Below are 11,432 nucleotides of genomic sequence, written 5' to 3' on the forward strand. Positions count from 1 at the left end.
AAGGAGAGGGGAGAGAAGTGATCGTAAAGTGAGCCAGTGGTTCCTAACATTGTTCACATTTCTTCCAACTCCCTTTCTTGGCTAGTCTTTATCTCTAACTCTAACCCTTATGACGAATGTTGGTCCTGCGGCATGATACAAATTACACGAATCGTTTACCACGGTGTATCCAAAAAGCAAACCACGTTTACAGGCACAATTTGTTTGGAGGGGGTGGCATCTATTTTGCTGTAGTAGGCTAGTTGGTCTTTACTAATTATGTCTCCTTTTAAATTTTTGCGAGCGAGTCTAGAATGTTATACGGGACTCATCAAAATAAGACAGGATATGAAAACCCTTCACTGCCGCCGTATGTGTGCCTAAATAAATTTCGTAATTGTCGAGGTGAAATGTACCTGAACTTGGGATGGAATCTTTCTAAAAAAAAAATTAGAACTGGGGCGCACGCCGGCGAAGATCAATGTTTAATGCCTACTGCACCTGAAAAGTCTGTCTTCTTCACTCTGCTTGTAGATTTAGTTTATCATCTTCGTGATAGGTTGTATATATAGCAGCTTGCATACTGGCGTACTGGCGTACTGATTGGGGGGGGGGGGCAGTTGACCCCCAAATAAAATTCAAACGTAATTTATTTCTAATTCGATACCAGTGATTTACACACAAAAAAAAATTATGCCAGAGGCGGCACTCCATGTGGGGGGGGGGGAGAACTGTGCCCCCACTTTTTCAGGTACCCCCAAAGTGCCCCTTTTTACATAGGAAAAGTGCCCCTTTTCTTTTCTGAGTACCTCTTTTCAAGTGCGAGAAATGCCACTTTTTACTTCTAATAAGTGCCCCTTTCATTTTGACACGTGCCCCTTTTCCTTTCTAATAAGTACCATATTTCCTTCGGACAAGTGCCCCTTTTCCATTTTTATATGAGCCACTCCCCCTTTGCAAAATGCCCCTTTTTACATTTGATGAATGCCCCTATTAAAATCTGATAGGTGCCCTTTTCCTTCAACAAAGATGTTGTATTGCCCCCTCAAAACAGCAACCGTCGCTCCCCAAAACTGGCTGGTTTCTAGCTGGTGCAGTGCATGGTATTCGTAGACGGGGCCGGTGTCTACTTGACTTCGAAACTAGGGCAGAAGACGAGTGAGAATTTGAGAATAATTTGATGATTTTACACATTTATATCTTATTTTTCTAAAAACGGTTAATTAAAAAAAAAAAAAAAAAAAAAAAAGCCGACCGTGCATTATATTACATTTTGGGGTCGGTCGCAAACGGCAATATAACATCTTTTTTTTAACGCCTTACAAAAGAACTTTTCAAGCTTTCTTAATTAGATAGTTCTTAACACTCACCAGGTTTTCTTTTTTTTTTGACTTCTTGATAATTATAAAGATGTAATTTTTTTACTCGCTCGCTTCGCCCTCTCGAAATTAATATTTAGATCATCACACCCATCACTGCAAAGTAAACTATGTTGCTTATCTTGTACCACGTAAAGACAGAACAAATATTGATGTCATCCCTGGTATTGTAATCACAATCATGACTATGTAGGGGTACATGCCAATGTTTTTTTTCATGTTTCCCTTTGTAGTGCCCCTTTTTTTATCCAGAAAGTGCCCTTTTTGGGGTGCCCCCTGTTTGGAAGACGCACCGCCGCGCCGCCCCACTTGGTGATGATGCAGATTTCGTTCTGACCCCCCAAATTTTCGCTCATTACTCCACTGGCAGTTTGAGAAGATTAGCAGCAACTTGCTTGCATCTATAATTCTCAGCTCTGCACTCGACCGTTGCGTCGACGTACAGTACATGTACAATGTAGTATGAATTTAGCACCCATAGATTTTAGCGCTTTGAGTAATTTTTACCGCAGCACTCAAGATGACCTTATTTAGCAGTGATATATTTCGCAATTTTACTACGTGAGAATATCCGGATGTGTATTTGTAAAATGGCTGCGCTGTAATGAATGTGCGAATTGATGTGAATTGCGGAGTTTTGCCTCGGAAACATTTAAATCTCCTTGTGAATGACAGTGAAATTTGACAGTCAAACAACATAGGAAGGCCTTAGGTGAAGTCTTCTCCCCGTTGGAACGGGTCAGCATGCAGGGAAATGTGATACTATGGGTTCGCATACTCTAGAAGTTATCCGTCAAGGACTGTGGGGTTCAGTAACTGGCGGATGGTATTTTGACCCTCATCAAGGAATTTTCTGCAACACACTCCACTTGTATCTGTGGATAATTTTGTTGTGCTTGCCCCTCACTTTTTATTTGGTAAGATTGCAGATAATCATAATGATTCTCAAGAAAAATCATTTCAATTTTCATCACAATGTTTTGTTACGAGGCAGTTGGAGTTTTGATTGAATGAATCAACTGAATATAGACTCTAGATCTAGGCCCTAATAAAAATTGAAATGTTGATAATTTTTAATTTTAAGATTTTTCAAATTTTATAATTCATGATCAGTAGGTCCGAGAATGAGGATATCCTTGTAAACACGGACAAATTGCGTCCTAAAAAATAAGGATCTTCCGCATTTTCGTGGATGTTTCTTTTCATTGACGCTCTGCGGGTCTAGGGTTCCCAAACTGCGGGCTGGCGATGCCAAAAAACGGATTCCGCATAAGAAAATAACCCCAGTGCACTGTTTACTTTTAAGAGTTGTCCATCTTCTTGAGGATTTATTGCTCGTAAAATTGAACAATAATAATAATAAAAACGGTGCTTATGGCGTGTAATCCGTTTTTCACATCGCCAACGTGCGGATCAAAAATATGAAACTTCTGCGAAAATACGGATTCTTATTTTTGCGGACGTAGGTCTATCTGTTCGCGTTTTCAAAGACGATACTCGTTTATGCAGACGATCCGTATTCTCGGACCAGCGCCCCTACTGATTATTGACATACCTTGGACTTGGTGATTAATGAAGTTATCATCAAAGTTCAAACCTGTAGGCATCAATCCATCCTAATTAATGTGCATGTACATAAGCATTTAATCCCTATTCCCTGTGTACTACGTACTCGCCCAAACCCTGATTTTCCACAAAATGTACTCACTTCTAATGATAATAAAGCTAACACGGCAAACACGCGATTTGCGTTACAAAAATGCTGGCCTCTTAGAGTCTTCAAACTTTACAAGAGTTCTTCTTCTTCAAGATAATCTGCCTCCTTCAATACTGAAGATTCTTGCAGATGCCGTATACTCGGCCTGATTGGGGTGTGCAGGTGGACCATTACACCGGGGTTTCCCCCTTCTCTTATACGAATAGTGCAATAGGTTCTTAACGTGCAAGGGTGGTGACTCTCCTGTACACGGGGCCTCCATTTAACGTCCTATCCGAGGGACGGAGTGTTTTCCACTTGACATAACCAGGCCTCGAATTACATCAAATTTGGGTCAAGGCCACTTTTTTGAGAGGGCACAAATCCACTGAAAGGGGCACAAATCTATCCTAAGGGGCACTAAGGCCAACGTGGAAAGTGCGCGAAAAATCACCTCACGCCGTTGCTTTCAAGGTGGGGGGGGGGGGGGGAATATGTGCACCCGTGGGCGGATCCAGGATTTCTTCCTTAGGGGGGGGGGGGGCCCACTTTTTTTTTTGTCCCCAAAAAAAATCGCAACGACTCAGCCAGCCGATGATTAAGCGGGGGAGGGTGGTAAGAGGACACTTTTTTTTTTTTTTTTGGTCTCGAAATTTGAAAATTTGACATTTTGTTCCCTTTGGGATGGGGGGGGGGGGGGAGGGGTGGGGGTGAGGTGGACTCCTTTTTTAGATCAGCCATTGGCATAATTTTTTTTTTGTGTGTGTATCATTTAAAAAAAAAAGGGGGGGGGGTTGCTCCAAAATACAGACATAAAAAAACCCCAAGGGGAGGGGGTTTAATGCCCCAACCCCCCCCCCCCCCTGTGTACGTGCCTGCTCGTCTGAATACAGTTCCCCTCCCTCCGCGCAAAGCGCGGAAGCTTTTACGTTTCATTAAATCATTAGAGAAAGAAGAGGATTCGTTGTACCGTTTTTTACTCTTAATCCTCGTCTAAATTCATCCCCCCCCCACTCCCCCGCAAAGCTCGGAAGCTTTTACGTTTCATTAAATCATTAGAGAAAGAAGACGATTCGTTGTCCCGTTTTTCACTCTTAATCCTCGTCTAAATTCATCCCCCCTCCTCCCCCGCAAAGCTCGGAAGCTTTTACGTTTCATTAAATCATTAGAGAAAGAAGACGATTCGTTGTCCCGTTCTCGACCTTTAATCCTCGTCTGAATTCATTTCCCCCCCCCCCATCTGCGCGCGCAAAGCGTGAAAGCTTTTACGTTTTATTAAATCATTAGAGAAAGAAGACAATTCGTTGTATCGTTCTCGACTCTTAATCCTTGTCTAAATTCAGTTACCCCACCTCCTGCGCGATCGAAGCGCGGAAGCTTTGACATTTAATTTAATTATTAGAGAAACAAGACGATTCGTTGTACCGTTCTCGAAAATAATCTCGCCTGCATGAATACAGTTTTCCCCTTCCCGCGCAAAGCGCGGAGGCTTTTATGTTTCATTAAATCATTAGAGAAAGAAGACGATTCGTTGTACCGTTCTCGACTCTTAATCCTTGTCTGAATTTCAAAAATGTTTTTTGTCTGCTCCTTTTTCTTCATACGTCCTTTTCCTTTTCTCTCCTCTCTTTTTTTGGCTTTTTTTTGGGGGGCGCCCCCACTGCCCCCCCCCCCCCGGCTACGTGCCTGCGGTCAGATGAACATCTTTTGATACCTTGTTCGCCCCCGGAAACTCATGGGTTGAAGGCAAATTACGGTCAGATAAGCATTCAGGGGCCCGCCTCAGGGCCCCTAGTGGAGTTGAGGGTGCGGAAACCCCTGAATTTCAGGGGTTTCAGGCATTTGATTACGGTCAGATGAACATATTTTTATACCTTATTTGTGACACTGGCTGATTGGCTTGAGGTCCAGCGGGCGGAGCCCCCAGAAGCCCATGTGTTTAAAGCATTACATTACCGTCAGATTAGCATCCAGTGGGGTCCAGGGGGCAGAGCCCCCGGAAGCTCAGGGGTTTAAGCATTATTTTGATTACGGTCAGATGAACATGTTTTTATATTTTATTTGTGACACTGGCAGGACACTGATTGGCGTGAGGTCCAGCGGGCGGAGCCCCCAGAAGATCAAGGGTTTTAGGCACTAAATTGCAGTCAGATGAGTATCAAGAGGCCTGCCAAAGGGCCCTTGGTTGGGTCCCGGGGGCAGAGCCCACGGAAGCTCAGGGGTTTTAGGCGTTTAATTACGATCAGATGAGCGATTTTTGATACCTTATTTTGTTGAGAAACTGGTTGTTAACTATTTTTTCTTTCTTGCTCTCTTTCTTTCTATTTCTCTTTAAAATGCTTTTCAAAAAAAAATTGGGGGGGGGGGGTGGGGGGGAGCTGGAGGGGGGGGGGGGGAGTTTCCCCCTTTGACGTTTCATTGAATTATTAGAGAAAGAAGATTATTCGTTGTACCGTTCTTGACTCTTTATCCTTTTCTGAATTCCAAGGGAAGCGCCGAAGCTTAGACGTTTTTAATAAATTATTAGGGAAAGAAGACGATTCGTCTCGATCTCGACTACCGGTATTATATATCCTTTTCTGAACTCAATTCACACCCCTCCCGCGCGATGGGCGGAAGCTATAACGTTTCAATTAAAACGTATGGGAAAGAAGACGATTCTTTTTACCATTATCTCGACTCTTAATCCTTTTCTGATTTAATTCCAGACCCTCCTCCCGAGAAAAATCCAAGTTTTTCACTGATTAAAAACTGTAAAAACGCACCAAAAAAGGGTCACAACGCGAAGTAAAGATGTTGAACCAACGATGGGTAAACAAAACTTTCCGATATTGATTGGTTCAAATAAAAAGGATGGATTGAAAAACTAAGCCTGAGTCATTACGGGTTTTGTGCCAAACGTTTCAGTCATTTGGATGAAGACATTCTTTCATATCTCCGTATCGGCAATTAAGTCCCGCTAATTAATTTAGGAGTTCCATAGTAGAAATTAAGTCTCGCCAAAAATTATTGTTTTAGATCTCCGTAGGGGCAACAAAGTCTTGCCGATTATCATTGTTTTAGATCTCCGTAGGGGCAACAAAGCCTTGCTGATAATTATTGTTTTTAGAGCTCCGTAGGGGTAACAAAAGGTTTGTAACAAAACCTTGCCGACTATTATTGTTTTTAGAGCTCCGTAGGGGCAACAAAACCTTCCGGTAATTATTATTTTTAGAGCTCCGGAGGGGCAACAAAACCTTGCCGACTATTATTGTTTTTAGAGCTCCGTAGGGGCAACAAAACCTTCCGGTAATTATTGTTTTTAGAGCTCCGGAGGGGCAACAAAACCTTGCCGACTATTATTGTTTTTAGAGCTCCGGAGGGGCAACAAAACCTTCCGGTAATTATTGTTTTTAGAGCTCCGGAGGGGCAACAAAACCTTGCCGATAAAAATTGTTTTTAGAGCTCCGGAGGGGCAACAAAACCTTGCCGACTATTATTGTTTTTAGAGCTCCGGAGGGGCAACAAAACCTTCCGGTAATTATTGTTTTTAGAGCTCCGGAGGGGCAACAAAACCTTGCCGACTATAATTGTTTTTAGAGCTCCGTAGGGGCAACTAAACCTTGCCGATAATTATTGTTTTTAGAGCTCCGGAGGGGCAACAAAACCTTCCGATAATTATTGTTTTTAGAGCATCGGAGGGGCAACAAAACCTTGCCGACTTATCATTGTTTTTAGAGCTCCGGAGGGGCAACAAAACCTTCCGGTAATTATTGTTTTTAGAGCTCCGGAGGGGCAACAAAACCTTCCGATAATTATTGTTTTTAGAGCCTCGGAGGGGCAACAAAACCTTGCCGACTATAATTGTTTTTAGAGCTCCGGAGGGGCAACAAAACCTTTCGGTAATTATTGTTTTTAGAGCTCCGGAGGGGCAACAAAATCTTGCCGATAAATATTGTTTTTAGAGCTCCGGAGGGGCAACAAAACCTTGCCGACTATTATTGTTTTTAGAGCTACGGAGGGGCAACAAAACCTTGCCGATAAATATTGTTTTTAGAGCTCCGGAGGGGCAACAAAACCTTGCCGACTATTATTGTTTTTAGAGCTCCGGAGGGGCAACAAAACCTTGCCGATTATTATTGTTTTTAAAGCTCCGTAGGGGCAACAAAACCTTCCGGTAATTATTGTTTTTAGAGCTCCAGAGGGGCAACAAAACCTTGCCGATTATTATTGTTTTTAGAGGTCCGTAGGGGCAACTAAACCTTGCCGATAATTATTGTTTTAAGAGCTCCGGAGGGGCAACAAAACCTCCCGATAATTATTGTTTTTAGAGCCTCGGAGGGGCAACAAAACCTTGCCGATTATTATTGTTTTTAGAGGTCCGTAGGGGCAACTAAACCTTGCCGATAATTATTGTTTTAAGAGCTCCGGAGGGGCAACAAAACCTCCCGATAATTATTGTTTTTAGAGCCTCGGAGGGGCAACAAAACCTTGCCGATAAATATTGTTTTTAGAGCTCCAGAGGGGCAACAAAACCTTGCCGATTATTATTGTTTTTAGAGGTCCGTAGGGGCAACTAAACCTTGCCGATAATTATTGTTTTAAGAGCTCCGGAGGGGCAACAAAACCTTCCGATAATTATTGTTTTTAGAGCCTCGGAGGGGCAACAAAACCTTGCCGACTATCATTGTTTTTAGAGCTCCGGAGGGGCAACAAAACCTTCCGGTAATTATTGTTTTTAGAGCTTCGGAGGGGCAACAAAACCTTCCGATAATTATTGTTTTTAGAGCCTCGGAGGGGCAACAAAACCTTGCCGACTATCATTGTTTTTAGAGCTCCGGAGGGGCAACAAAACCTTCCGATAATTATTGTTTTTAGAGCCTCGGAGGGGCAACAAAACCTTGCCGACTATCATTGTTTTTAGAGCCCCGGAGGGGCAACAAAACCTTCCGGTAATTGTTGTTTTTAGAGCTCCGGAGGGGCAACAAAACCTTGCCGATAAATATTGTTTTTAGAGCTCCGGAGGGGCAACAAAACCTTGCCGACTATCATTGTTTTTAGAACTCCGGAGGAGCAACAAAACCTTCCGGTAATTATTGTTTTTAGAGCTCCGGAGGGGCAACAAAACCTTGCCGACTATCATTGTTTTTAGAGCTCCGGAGGGGCAACAAAACCTTCCGGTAATTATTGTTTTTAGAGCTCCGGAGGGGCAACAAAACCTTGCCGACCATCATTGTTTTTAGAGCTCCGGAGGGGCAACAAAACCTTGCCGACTAGCATTGTTTTTAGAGCTCCGTATGGGCAACAAAACCTTTTTGAACATTACAAGTCGGGTTGGCTTACGATGACTATAATGTCGGCAAACTTTTGTGGATTAAAATATTGTGGCCGTAAACGGTTTGATTTTGAAAAGGGCATTCCGGCCAGTGAGAGGGGCATGGCGGCAAATTGCCGATTGCCGGTGGGTAATTCGAGCCCTGCATAACCTGTGTCTATGAACAAGGGAAGGGGCACGTTACCACACAACGCAGACTTCAGTCATCCGCCTGGATGGGAGTTGAACCCGGGATCTTCGGTTTGACAGGCAGACGCTTTACCGACTGAGCCAACTCGCCTCCTTGAAGAGTTTTTGATGTTGGTACTGCCTAAAATGCACACGATGTGTACACAGAAAAAAATTGTTTCTGTGTGGCCAATTTGAGACTTGCTTTAGGATAATAGTAATTAGATTAGTATACTAAGGGGTATGCACTGAGTTTGCTTAATTGAGCGAACTCGCTGCACAAGCGCCTTTTTTACTCTGATCATGAAAACGGGTGTTTTTTGTATACCATGTGTGCCAACATCGCAAAATCTTGTAGTGGTCAGCTTCTTTGTAATGTAAATGGCATGTTAACTCATTATCATCAAAAACACATGGAAGGTAAGCAAATTGCTGCGCATCCAGTATCAATTTTTTTCCATTTTGGTTAAAATCTTGACTGATTTTTAAAGAGCTTTGTATGAGAAGAAAGAAAGGTCCACTGGCGTACTCCAAAGGCAGTATGCAAGGCTCGTCAGGTGCAGGAAAGGGTGATTTTACGTTACATATATGTTTACATCACTCTTCATGCAGGGGTATCATGTATGGGTACCAATTAAGGCTAGGTGATGTACATGTAAATGTACATTATCATATTTCATATTATCACCTAGCCCTTAAGGCATCAGAGTGGTTGATTTTTAAACAGTACCAGATGGTGTCCTGTACAACTATTGAAGGGCAATTCTATTCTGTGTCCCATATATCAGATTCATGTTGACATACCTGTACATGTACTTCACAAGTTCACAACTTCACACAATAATGAAGATCTCCTGATACGACCATTAACATTACTAAATGGTAATTTCAAGGGATTTTATATTCTCAGGTGAAATACAGTAGACAGAAAAACAGAAAATACAGTAGACAGAAACATGTACTGTATATATATATATACATGTATATATGTCGTACACTCGTACAGGACACATTGTACAAAATCTTCTAGAAGAAGAAAAAGAAATAAGTTGACATTGTATAATGTTCATGTACAGTAAGCAAGTACATGTTTTGGAATATCAATACATTAAAAAAAAAAAAAAAAAAATCAATTTTATAATCATGACCACCATGATATAACCGAATATAAATCTAAGTCTGGCTGAAAAATTCAAGTACCGGTAGGCAAAAATATAGGCTTGCATTTACAACGAGTGTCTCTGTCTACATGTAGTCATGTACATGTACATGCAGCTTTTAATGATAAGTTATCTACATGTACAGTATGTATGAAAATTTTAGCAGTGCCTGCACTACATAAAATAGGGTTTATACTGTTAGATACATGTAGCTTCGTGATTGCAGAGAATCTATCTTGTGACACTAACAAAGGTCTACAATGTATGTGCTTTAGCATGTGACATACATGTAACAAAACTTTTTTGGCATGATACACTGTACATTGCTGTTTTCATTGTTTTAGCTGCATGCATTTAACGTGGGAGGAAATCTGAATATGAATGGAGGATGACTTGACCAATGGAAGGCGTGGAATCGCAAATACCGTATTTGCCGGCGTAAAGGCCGCAGTATTTTTGGAAGAGAAAATATCAAAAAGTTGGCAAGTCAAAAACATGAATCTGTACATATGGGACAACAATGAAAGGTGATGGACATTTCTAGAATAACTGTCTAGAATAACACATGTCTTACTGACAATTATGTGTTATATTTTTTAAATGAAGGGCAAATCTCGTAAATAAAATTCATAACGTACCAACCAACTACTGGTAGATCTAGATTTAAGTTTTTGTCATAGCTAAAGCAACCTCAATCCTCAGATCGCGCGATCAAAGCTATGGTGAAATGCAATACACAAGAAAGAACTGCATGCGGAAGCAATAGAGTCGCGATAGCCGAGCGGTCTAAGGCGCTGGTTTCGGGTCCCAATCTACATATGTCCGCAAGAGTTTGAATCCCGCCATTTACAAAAAGTTTGTTTGTTTGTTTTGTTTTTGTTTTTTAAATGTAAAAATCGGGGATGCGGCCTATGCAGCGCTGCGGACTTATCACCGACAAATACGGTACATTGTACCTTCAATGTTATTGCTTACAAATCATTGTTCAATATGTACATGTACTGTACTTGTATATTCATCTCCAACACATGAACAAAACTCCCCTCGTGTCATCATTCAACCTTGGCCTGCGACCTCTGTGAAATATAATGTCACTCAGGAAATTGCGGGGCATACAATATATCTGTGTTACCGGTAATCTATTTTCTGATCAGGAATGACCATAAAAGATCATTGGTTCTTCCTTGCTTTTTCTTCTTTTTTATCTTTTTTTATTGAGGATCAGATGTTTTCTTGTAATTGCAAGAAAACTCCTAATTTGATCAATCATCAATCAATGTAATAGTATGGGGTTGATAATTTGATTCCTCTTTAAAAAAAATCATTCTGATCTTGATACATTTTGCTGAAGCTACATGTTGCTTTAGATGCTGGGTAATATTTCTTGAATGGAATAAACAGAAACCCCAATATTATCATTTTGATAGGCATATAGACTGCCAAAATTTCACTTTGAACCTTTCAATACCCTACATGTACAGGTACATGTATGTACAATGTACATCTTCATGTACAACTGTACTGTAGATGTACCGGTACATGAAGATGTATATGAACAGGAATTGGTGCATGTAGGTTATGCAGTGTGAGGGAAAAGAAGTTAGATTTAATAAACTATTTTGACATGATTGCAATCAATTTACATACACTGTAAATAGATTTACCTTGAAAGTGGAATATACTGTACATGTACCAGTTTAAAGTATCTATTTAAGATAGTACAGAATAGATTTTCC

At 41.3% G+C, this 11,432-nt stretch overlaps 1 protein-coding gene across 1 annotated transcript in view; it reads left to right on the forward strand.

The window, feature by feature from the left end:
• Positions 1-1,861: 1,861 nt before the first annotated feature.
• Positions 1,862-11,432, forward strand: part of LOC579498 (pecanex-like protein 1) — a 107,739-nt gene continuing 98,168 nt past the window's right edge. Inside the window, exon 1 of the mRNA XM_030998327.1 lies at positions 1,862-2,275. Coding sequence (XP_030854187.1) covers positions 2,123-2,275 — 153 coding nt within the window. The 5' untranslated portion in view covers positions 1,862-2,122. The remainder of the gene's footprint in view (positions 2,276-11,432) is intronic.

The sequence above is a fragment of the Strongylocentrotus purpuratus genome, unplaced genomic scaffold (genome assembly GCF_000002235.5).
Source record: "Strongylocentrotus purpuratus isolate Spur 01 unplaced genomic scaffold, Spur_5.0 spur5_scaffold_5, whole genome shotgun sequence".
NCBI lineage: Eukaryota > Metazoa > Echinodermata > Echinoidea > Camarodonta > Strongylocentrotidae > Strongylocentrotus > Strongylocentrotus purpuratus.